Source organism: Gastrolobium bilobum, unplaced genomic scaffold (assembly GCF_033153095.1).
Source record: "Gastrolobium bilobum isolate Gb01-03AN ecotype WA unplaced genomic scaffold, APGP_CSIRO_Gbil_v1 utg249495, whole genome shotgun sequence".
Classification (NCBI taxonomy): domain Eukaryota; kingdom Viridiplantae; phylum Streptophyta; class Magnoliopsida; order Fabales; family Fabaceae; genus Gastrolobium; species Gastrolobium bilobum.
Genome location: NW_026898848.1, coordinates 47,441 through 58,914, shown reverse-complemented (window position 1 = coordinate 58,914; position 11,474 = coordinate 47,441). Strand labels below are relative to the sequence as shown.

Below are 11,474 nucleotides of genomic sequence, written 5' to 3'. Positions count from 1 at the left end.
TTGCATTCACCCCGGTACACCGCCTTGTATGGCGCTACATACTCAGGCTTCCTATCAAGATGAAACAACACATGCATATTAAAAGCCATTACATGTAAAGTTCAATCAACATATCAAATATCCAAAAGCATGTACACAGCATGCATAAACCATACCCCCATGGGACATGGTAGAACCACAACATGGCTAAGCTGAGGACACGAAAGCTTACCTTGCAAGCTAACTCCAAAAGCCAAGAGTCCACAACTCAAAGTCCAAACACAGCAGATTCGCAATCTGTTATGGACCAATACTATATCAATAAAAATGCAACACAAGCATAAAACTTAAAGACAACGTCTTTCCTTACGTTTAACGTCTTAAGGCTCCATACCAAGCCATAAGTCCTTAATCACAACGATTCTGACTTAGTTTAATTAAAACAGAAGTTCAACTTCATCAATCTAGGGTCCCCAAACCCCCAATAGCCTACTGTCCTCACAGCACAGCTACTGTTCTTCGAAATCCCAGAATATCCGGATATTCCTCGGGACCATATCCGGATATGCAATATCCGGATATCTCACTGGACATATCCGGATATTCAATATCCGGATATCCAGAATCCGATATCCGGATACTCAAAACCCATATCCGGATATTCATCGGGCACATATCCGGATATTTCACGACAGAATGCAGAAAATGCATTTCGTGGAGATATCCTTCCAAGGTTGGGTTTTTAACACTTAATTACGTTAAAGCATGCATCTTTATACTAATTAAGGTCCACACCCCAGTTGGTTACTTGATTAACCCTTTAAACATGCAAAGATCACACCTTTAACCCATCAAAACACATGATCAAGGATAGACAACTCACCAAGGGTTCAAAACAGAGGCAAGGACTGCTCTTGGAGCTCACAACCAGCTCCCAAAGTTCTGACTTGACACCAAAACGAAAATGCCTTCACAAAGGTTGGTTCCTTCTCACCAAAGGTCACCACTTGGACCTCAAAATGCCATAACTAAGGCTCACACACTCAACTTACAAACTCAGAACCTCTCCACCTCACTCACAGTGACAAGAACTCAGAAAAGCCTTCACACTCCCACACCAAGCAAGCTCTCACAAGCCTCAAAGTATTTGGAGAAGAAACCAAGGAGAAAGGAAGCTCCTTGGCTCACCACAATGGAGGAGAAGGTGACAAAGGGTGGCTGGAGGTGTTTCAGAAAATGGAGGCACGTAGGAAATCTGATCTAGGGTTTTGTGCCCAATGATTAGAGTATTTATAACCACTTACCCAATTAACACACAGTATTAACTTTAATTTCTACGCTTAGCAATTTAATCCCAAACTCTGGATTCTGAAACTACACATTTTTCCAAGAATTATCATATTTTTCTTATAATTTTCTGAGCACTTTTCCGGTACGCGCTTTTCCAAGCCAGTACCGGTTTCCAGCACTAATTCTCATTATCTGGACTTGAAACTCGTTTTACAAGTCCTACATATTATTCTAGTAATTATCATGCACTTACATTAATTTTCCGGGATACTTTTTCGGTACGCATTTATACCGACTAGCAGAACTGGTATCTGCACTTTTCTTCCGAAAAGCGACTTTCAGCATTAATACTCACTTACTATAATTATTAAAGCCTCATAATAATTATTAGGGTCAATTATGAAATCATTTCCTAATTTTGCATAATTAATTAATTAAATTCCTTAATTAACGGTGCAGGTTCTTACACTCTCCTTCTGACGCACGACGGTCTCCTTAGGTCCAGAATAGGTCTTAATTCTGTGCTGAGCCTCCTTTTTATAACCTGCTTTTTCATCTTCCAAAATTACCCTCTTGAAGAGCACGAGCTGTGATTTTCGCAAACTGGCGCTCTCAGCGCCAGTTCCACACAAAGAGCGTGGCTGCCTCTGAAGCTTCACGCCATCAGCGTGAAATCCACGCTATGAGCGTGGGAGAAAGAATGGTTTCACGCCATCAGCGTGAACTCCATGCTATGAGTGTGGGAGTCTATGGTTCTTCACGCCATCAACGTGAAATCCACGCTATTAGCGTGGATCTTCATTTTGGCAAGTCTCCATTTGGCTCCAGTTTTGTCTTTTTTTCCTACAAAATTAGAAGGAAATCAGTTTCACAATCTTTGATTGAGATTTATCAAATTAATAGTAATTCTAGCCCTTTTTCTCCAAGATTAATCAAGATTTCTTTCTCATTTTGGCTAAAAATCATATACATGCTAGAGGCATATCAAATCATTCCCAAATTTAAACGTTGCTGTCCCCAGCAATGTACAAGACTCAATCCAGGACATATTCAATTAATCCAACATAACAATCCATAGACACTCTCAGACACAATATGCCATGCATGCCTGACCCAATATCATAAACTCCTAACAATATCATCAGCTACTTAAAGATACAAGTCTACATTGATTACCCCCTCACACAGATAAATAATGTCCACTCAACACTCAGTGTTTAAGGGTATCATGAGCACTCAATCAGTCACAGCTATAACACTACCATAGGCTTGATCATATTCTTAAAAATTCTTAAAAATGAAGAACCAAACACATGCATCAATTGATCAAAAGGACTTCACAGGTTGTAACTTGGCCGGGTTAAAGGGTAGGAATATATGGACGGTAGCTCAAACAACAATGAAATTGAAAAACTGATGTTATTTCAATTTAACACATTCAACTCAATGGTTTTGCTCTACTAACATTCCCACAGAATTTCGGGAATTAATTCCTTCCAAACACCTTTTATGCACATTCACCTTTTTTTTTCTTTTTCTTGCTTTTTTTTTTTCCTTTTTTTTAAGGGAACAGATGAAATTTACATCCCCTAATTACTTGACCTTTGTGGAGCTTACCTCAATTTCTTTGTTTTATTTTCAACACATCAGTAATTCAATCTCAATCAAGGTGAGTCACATCGGTATAGGCTAAGCCATCAATCAGGCACAGGTCATTTATCAACAAAATTAAGTTCAGGCTCAAGGGGCTAGCAATGGAAACATTTCATACAGGTGGATTATTTTGGCCAATAGCTAACAAGAACAAAATGCCTTTATCACTTCAACCAATGCATGCATAACAGAGAAATAGATCAAGTTCAAGAGTGTTACAACTGTGAGGTCTCTCAACAAGAAAAGTTAGTGTTTAAGCTCAAACCTCACAGCTATGGTATCAATATAGACTTCAAGAAAATTTACTTCAGACATTATCAGAATTTCACAACATCAGTTCAGGCAAACGAGCAATCATGTAATCCAATTATACCTATGCAATGTTATGCCAGAAAGTCATACAATATACTTCCAAGAATTTAGTCAAGCACATTAACTAGATAAGCACATTTAAACCTTAGAATTGCTTGAAAAACAGATCACTATTTTTTTTTTTAAATCAAAGGCACACAAAATACTACAAAAATAACTAAGAAAATTAAAAGAGTTAGAATATCTCCCCTGATAGAAGAATTGCAGCAGTTCTAAGATGCAAGCCTACCATTCCCAGATTTAGAGAATTGTTGTCCTCAGCAATAATTAAACCACAAGAAAGAAGAAAAACCTGCACAATGGAACAAACAGTGGCATATAGGATAAACTATAATGCACACATTAAAAAATCAGAAAGAGATATACCAACACAAGATAACTAAAAAAAATAAAATACGAAACAGAAAAATAAACTAATATAAAAAATCTCCGTCAGCAAGGAGATATAATCAACCCTCTATGTCATCCCCTTCAGCAGCGTGGGATGACTCAGCAAATGGAGGATCTGGTGGTACTGGATGCTTTGGTGTATGAGACAACCATTCCCAGATTTGTTCCAAACCATGAAGCCATGTTAAGAACTCTTTGAAGCATTGATTTTTCCGAGAGATAGAGTCTCGATGTCTCTTGTCAAACTTCAGCTCCCGGTGTCTCTTCCAACTCGTATCAAAGAGTTTCACCACTTTCTTTCTCATTACCTTCTTCTTTGTAGGATTACGCATCCTTTGAAGCGTCATCACCTCTTTGACATCATCTTTTAGAGTTTGAGGAAGATCCTTCAATTTCACTTTTGAGTTACCATCTTCTTTGTAATCATATGCTTTTTCAGGAACTTCAAAGACTATATTCTTTTTTTCCTTAGCAGGAACAATCTTATGCACCTCAAGTTCTTCATCAAGCTCTTGACTAGAAGATTTTTCTTCCTTTCCCACTTGCTCGAGTCTAAAACAATCGCCTTTGCCAGAAGATTGTTTCATAGAGTCAAAGACATTGATGGTAATGGACTCATCATTCATCCTTAACTCTAGCTTCCCATTCTCAACGTCAATCATGGCACGAGATGTAGCTAAGAAAGGTCTACCCAACAAAAGAGGCATCTCAGCTCCCCCTTCCATGTCCAGCACCACAAAATCAGCAGAGAAGATGAACTTGTCCACCTTCACAAGAACATCTTCTATTATTCCACTAGGCTTCCTTACAGACTTATCAGCAAGTTGAAGAGATGCCAAAGTAGGCTTAAACTCGGTGATCCCCAAGGAATTACAAACAGAAAGGGGCATCAAATTAATGCTAGTCCCTAGATCACATAATGCCCTGCCAATTTTGGTGTTACCAATTTCAACAGAAATATTGAAGCTCCCTGGATCATGACGCTTAGGAGGAAACTTCTTCGTAATGATAGTGCTACACTCCTCAGTGAGTGTTACTGTCTGGCACTCCTGCAGCTTATGTTTTCTTGACAACAAGTCCTTCATGAACTTGGCATAGTTTGGCATGTTAGCCAAAGCTTCAGCAAAAGGTATGTTCACATGTAACTTCTTGAATATATCAAGAAACCTTCCATATTGTTGCTTCTGATCCTCCTTCTTGAATCTGTCAGGATAAGGTGCCATGGCTCTCACATATTCAGGACTCAGCTCAAATTTCTTCTTTTTAGCAACAATAGGTGGCTCTTTTTCTTCACCTTTCTGAAGAGGTGTCTCAACATCAGAAGGAATCACCACCTCTTTTTCTGGCTCCTCAACTGCCTTAAGCTTCTCATTAGCTTCCACATTTTTGCTCGGCTTTTCTGGAGCTGCTACCACTTTACCACTTCTAGTGGTGACAAACATACAATCCTCCTTGGGATTAGTAAATGTGTTACTAGGGAAGGTACCAGGAGTTCTGTCAGCCATTTGTTTGGCCAGCTGGCCAATTTGATTCTCCAAGTTTCTGATAGAAGCCTGTGTATTCTTGGTATTTGCTCGAGTCTCTTCCATAAAAGCATTTGAATGTTGGGCCATTTGTCCAACTAGCTTCTCTAACTCAGAAGGTTCTTTAGCTGGAATTGGTGGAGGCTGCAAATAATTATTAGACTTGAAATCAAGTCCAGTTCCTTGTACTCTCCTCCGAAAATTATTGCCTCCAGAAGGATAATTCTGAGTCCTCGGAATGTTGTGTGGCTGAGGTCTTTGATCATACCAAACACCATTAACATGCACTTGTTGAGGAGGATCAGAAGACAGCAAAGTAGGACATTCATTAGATTCATGATTGTCCTGGCAGTATTCACACACAATGGCAACAACTTTAGTCTGAACACCAGCAAGCTGCATCTTCTCAAGCCTTGATGTCAAGTTTGCTACTTGCTGAGATAATAAACTGTTTTCAGCCAGCACAACACCATTACCTTCCAGTTGAAGGATACCTCTCTTAGGCTTTGCTGACAACCCTTGGTTTTCGTTGGCAGCCATCCTCTCGATCAACTCAAGAGTCTCATTTGCTCTTAGGGATTTGATCGTGCCACCCGCTGCACCATTCAGAACCATCCGGATTTCCGGTTTACAACAGTTGAAGAAGATCTGGACCTGATCACCATTAGTCATGGGGTAATGAGGACACCTCCTCATTAGATCTTTGAACCGATTCTAGGCTGCACACATAGTTTCACCCTCAGCTTGAGTGAAATTGGTGATATCATTCACCATTTGATTGTATCTTTCCATCGAAAAGAACTCTGCAAAGAACTTGTTTGATAAATTCTCCCATGAGGGAATACTTCTCGCAGGTTGCCTCTCCAACCAATTCAACGCTTTTCCTTTAAGAGCAAAAGGAAACAGTCTCAGCCGGACTGCATCATTGGACACTTGAGGATGTTTAGTCGAGTCACAGATCATCAGGAATCTGTTTATGAACCTATGAGGGTCTTCATCATCCTCTCCACCAAACTGAGCTCTCTCCACCAGTCGAATATTATCAGACTTGAGCTCCCAATTATTGTTGCCAACTTCAGAATGGACAATACTTGAATTGGGCCTGTTAAATAGTGGCGTCAGAATGGTGTCCATGAGTGGATTGTCCGCTTCATTATTCCCTGCCATCTTGCGTGTTTTTTCAGACAGAATTTCTGACTCGTCGAATTCAAGCTTCTTCCGAGCAAATTTTCTGTTCCTCTTTTCTGTTTTTGTAATCTCCAAGTCAAGTGGAAATTCCGGCTCTTTACCTCGCATACACCTCATAAAAGGGATTAGTAGCTCTGTTCAAGAATCACATAGAATTTCAAAAATAAAAATAAAATAAAAAACCAATCTTAAAAATCAAAATTAATTGATAAAAGATACACCAATCCCCGGCAACGGCGCCAAAAACTTGATGTTCACCGACAAGTATACCGATCGCACAAGTACTATAGATAGTAAGTAAAGTATCGTCTCCACAGGGATTGGGTCGAATATCAATTAATTGTTCCTTTTAAGAATGGAAGAGTTCAAAAGTTGTGACAAATATTGTCGAATTATGTGAAATTGAGAACTGAAAATAAAGACTTGTTTTTGCAATTTTTGCTTATGAGAAATAGACAATAAAAATAAGAATTGGTTTGTGAAAAAATGAGAAAAGCATTGTAGCCAGAGCGCACTCACCTTATGATCCCCACTTATTACTTTCGATTGATTTACAATATTCAATTATATAATTACTCAGATAAATTATTATCTAGAAATAATTAGTTAAATTCCAATCCCTTGACAATTTAACCCTTTAACCTCAATTGGAATCCTAATTCCTTAGTAACCCCTCATGAGAATTAAGCAATGAACTCAATAATTTAAGCATCTGCAATTAAATATACATCTATTCCTAGAATGCATAGTAATTGTTATCTTACCCCCTTTCAAGATGAAAACCCCAATATTCCTATCTAGGGTTCTAACCCTCAAACTATCCTCAACTATTAGATTGATCAAGTCTAACAAAGAAGATATAAAATACGCACAAGGTAAAGATAAAGATAATTTATATAAACGAGTAAAAGTAAACCAATCCGTCGTAACAAGGGTTCACATAGGGTTTGTGACCCTAACTACAATAAAAAGTAAACTAGCCAAACATAATCATGGCTAAAAATCCAATATTCATAAAAACATAAAATAAAAGAGAAAGAAGAAAAAGAAAAAGAAAAAGAAAAAGAATTTCTCTCCGGAGCTCTCCTTCTGACGCACGACGGTCTCCTTAGGTCCAGAATAGCTCTTAATTCTGTGGTGAGCCTCCTTTTTATAACCTTCTTTTTCATCTTCCAAAATTACCCTCTTGAAGAGCACGAGCTGTGATTTTCGCAAACTGGCGCTCTCAGCGCCAGTTCCACGCCAAGAGCGTGGCTGCCTCTGAAGCTTCACGCCATCAGCGTGAAATCCACGCTATGAGCGTGGGAGAAAGAATGGTTTCACGCCATCAGCGTGACCTCCACGCTATGAGCGTGGGAGTCTCTGGTTCTTCACGCCATCAGCGTGAAATCCACGCTATTGGCGTGGATCTTCATTTTGGCAAGTCTCCATTTGGCTCCAGTTTTGTCTTCTTTTCCTACAAAATTAGAAGGAAATCAGTTGAACAATCTTTGGTTGAGATTTATCAAATTAATAGTAATTCTAGCCCTTTTTCTCCAAGATTAATCAAGATTTCTTTCTCATTCTGGTTAAAAATTATATACATGCTAGAGGCATATCAAATCATTCCCAGATTTAAACGATGCTGTCCCCAGCGATGTACAAGACTCAATCCAGGACATATTCAATTAATACAACATAACAATCCATAGACACTCTCAGACACAATATGCCTTGCATGCCTGACCCAATATCATAAACTCCTAACAATGTCATCAGCTACTTAAAGATACAAGTCTACATAGATTACCCCTCACACAAATAAATAAAGTCCACTCAACACTCAGTGTTTAAGGGTATCATGAGCACTCAATCAATCACAGCTATAACACTACCATAAGCTTGATAATATTCTCAAAAATTCTTAAAAATGAAGAATCAAACACATGCATCAATTGATCAAAAGGACTTCACAGGTTGTAACTTGGCCGGGTTAAATGGTAGGAATATATGGACGGTAGCTCAAACAACAATGAAATTGAAAAACAGATGTTATTTCACTTTAACACATTCAACTCAATGGTTTTGCTCCACTAACATTCCCACAGAATCTCGGGAATTAATTCTTTCCAAACACCTTTTATGCACATTCACCTTTTTTTTCTTTTTCTTGCTTTTTTTTTTTCTTTTTTTTTAAGGGCACAAATGAAATTTACATCCCCTAATTACTTGACCTCTGTGGAGCTTACCTCAATTTCTTTATTTTATTTTCAACAAATCAGTAATTCAATCTTAATCAAGGTGAGTCACATCGATATAGGCTAAGCCATCAATAAGGCACATGTCATTTATCAACAAAATTAAGTTCAGGCTCAAGGGGCTAGCAATGGAAAAATTTCATACAGGTGGATTATTTTGGCCAATAGCTAACAAGAACAAAATGCCTTTATCACTTCAACCAATGCATGCATAACAGAGAAATAGATCAAGTTCTAGAGTGTTACAACAGTGAGGTCTCTCAACAAGAAAAGTCAGTGTTTAAGCTCAAACTTCACAACTATGGTATCAATATAGACTTCAAGAAAATTGACTTCAGACATTATCAAAATTTCACAACATCAGTTCAGGAAAACGAGCAATCATGTAAACCAATTATACCTATGCAATGTTATGCCAGATTAAGAACTCTTTGAAGCCATGTTAAGAACTCTTTGAAGCATTAATTTTTCCGAGAGATAAAGTCTCGGTGTCTCTTGTCAAACTTCAGCTCCCGGTGTCTTTTCCAACTCGTATCAAAGAGTTTCACCACTTCCTTTCTCATTGCCTTCTTCTTTGTAGGATTACGCCTCCTTTGAAGAGTCCTCACCTCTTTGACATCATCTTTTAGAGTTTGAGGAAGATCCTTCAATTTCACTTTTGAGGTACCATCTTCTTTGTAATCATCTGCTTTTTCAGGAACTTCAAAGACTACATTCTTTTTTTCCTTAGCAAGAACAATCTTATGCGCCTCAAGTTCTTCTTTAAATTAATAGTAATTCTAGCCCTTTTTCTCCAAGATTAATCAAGATTTCTTTCTTATTTTTGCTAAAAATCATATACATGCTAGAGGCATATCAGTCCTCAAGGATTTCTCCACCCCAAGCTCACTTACATGTGCAATATAAGTTCAAAAGCAGTAATATAACATAAGTTCCAAAATCAGTGCAATGCAGCAGAATAATCATGTCATATGTGTCAACTATTCTACAGGCCAGAGAAATGCAGGATTTACATACGTCTATTACCTACAATCAGTGCAAGTCTCTACTTACACCCACCCACAAAATTACCCTATTGTATGTCTCCTACTGTAACACCCCGTGTATACCCAGTTTGTTAACATATCATTGTATTAAGCTGCGCTTAATCAAAAATGCAGAATATCTTTTTCTTTTCAATTATGATGTCATTATACTTAGCCAAGTTGATTTCTTAATCATTTTCATAAAATATCGCCTGTATGTAAGTTGAAAATAGACATCTAACTGAAATACCTCATAATATAGATAAAGTGAGTATCTACGTCACGGATCCACTACACGTAGTCCGGACAAAAATCCTGATACATTATTACAACTCCAACATAAAACAACACATAATCAAGTCTATGTGGCATGCAGAATCCCCATGCTCACCAAATCAACAACATAACCAACAAAGTCTCAACAGAGAAATTCATAAATTGAAGCTAAAAGCATAAGACAGTAAATAGGATCCAGCATCCAATCATAACAGCATGTCAACATAAGCAGCATAAACATGTAACATCTATCAGCTAAGCTCTGGCCTCCTGCCACTAGAGGTCTCAACCCTCGCATTACCTGAACCTGAAATAAGCATTCCCCAAACGTGGGGTGAGATCTCTAAACCAAAAATCTCAGTAAGACAAGGGGTCCTCAAGGATCTTCTACCCCAAGCTCACTTACATGTGCAATATAAGTTCTAAAAGCAGTAATTCAATATAAGTTCCAAAACTCAATGCAGTGCAACAGATATTCATGCCATGTGTGTTTAACTATTCTACTGGCCAGAGAAATGTAGGAATACATCTATTACCTACATATAGTACAAGGAACACCGCTTGCATCTCACCCACAGCCTCACCATATTGTATGTACCACATACTCAAGCTTAACGTATAGGTGGAACACCACATGCATATCAACAAGGCACTAGCATATAACAACTCAATAGCATTTCCAAAACATCAAAAGCATGTAACACAACATGCATATAACCATACCCCCATGGGACATGGTGGAACCACAATATGGCTAAACCGAGGACACAAAAGCTTACCTTGCAAGCTAACTATCTAAGCCAAGAGTCCACACAAGCTCAAGACCCACAAACAGCACAATCACAATCTGTTTATATGAGAAATATTATCAATAACCATACTTTAAAGGTTCATTTCATTATGACAACATTTCCTTATTCGATTACATCTTTTCTAGTTTATAATTATCAAGCACTAAGTCCTTTAATTATAGTATCACTGTTTCCCAACAGTAACACCAACTTCCTAGGCCATCAAGCCCAAATGGGAACTGTCCCACGCACAAAACTGGTTTCTGGTCATTTTCTCAAGTGGTAATCGATTACCAAGGACCTGGTAATCGATTACTGCACATGGTATTCGATTACCACCAGCAAGGTAATCGATTACTGCACATGGTAATCGATTACCAACCAAAAGTAATCGATTACCACGAGGGCAGAACAGTTTTCTGCAGAATCTGAAGCCAAAATGCCACCCAATGACTCAAGGTTCGGTTTTGACCCAAAACAGATGTTCATTACCACTTATTAGCCTTAGATTAACAACCCTAAGCTTGAATGATTAAAGTTAACTCATTTCATAACATAAACAAGCCATTTTCATGAAAATTCAAAGGAAAGTTCAAGGTATACCAATGGAGGTTCAAACTCAGCAAAAAGAAGGCTCTTGGAGCTCTCAAACAAAGCTCAAAGATTCTGACTTTGCAAGAGCACGAAAATACACCCCAAGGTTGGACCTTTCTCTTCAAAGATTACACTTTGAAGCACCAAATGCCATAA

At 38.2% G+C, this 11,474-nt stretch overlaps 1 protein-coding gene across 1 annotated transcript; it reads right to left on the bottom strand.

The window, feature by feature from the left end:
- Positions 1-3,992: 3,992 nt before the first annotated feature.
- On the bottom strand, positions 3,993-5,879 carry LOC133284710 (uncharacterized; the record flags this gene model as incomplete). The annotated part of the gene is made up of 3 exons (XM_061481783.1): positions 5,171-5,879; positions 4,979-5,089; positions 3,993-4,249 (listed from the first exon to the last, which is right to left on the bottom strand). Coding segments are annotated over exons 1-3 (1,077 nt in total), but the record flags the coding sequence as incomplete, so codon positions are not given.
- Between the last annotated feature and the right edge of the window lie 5,595 nt (positions 5,880-11,474).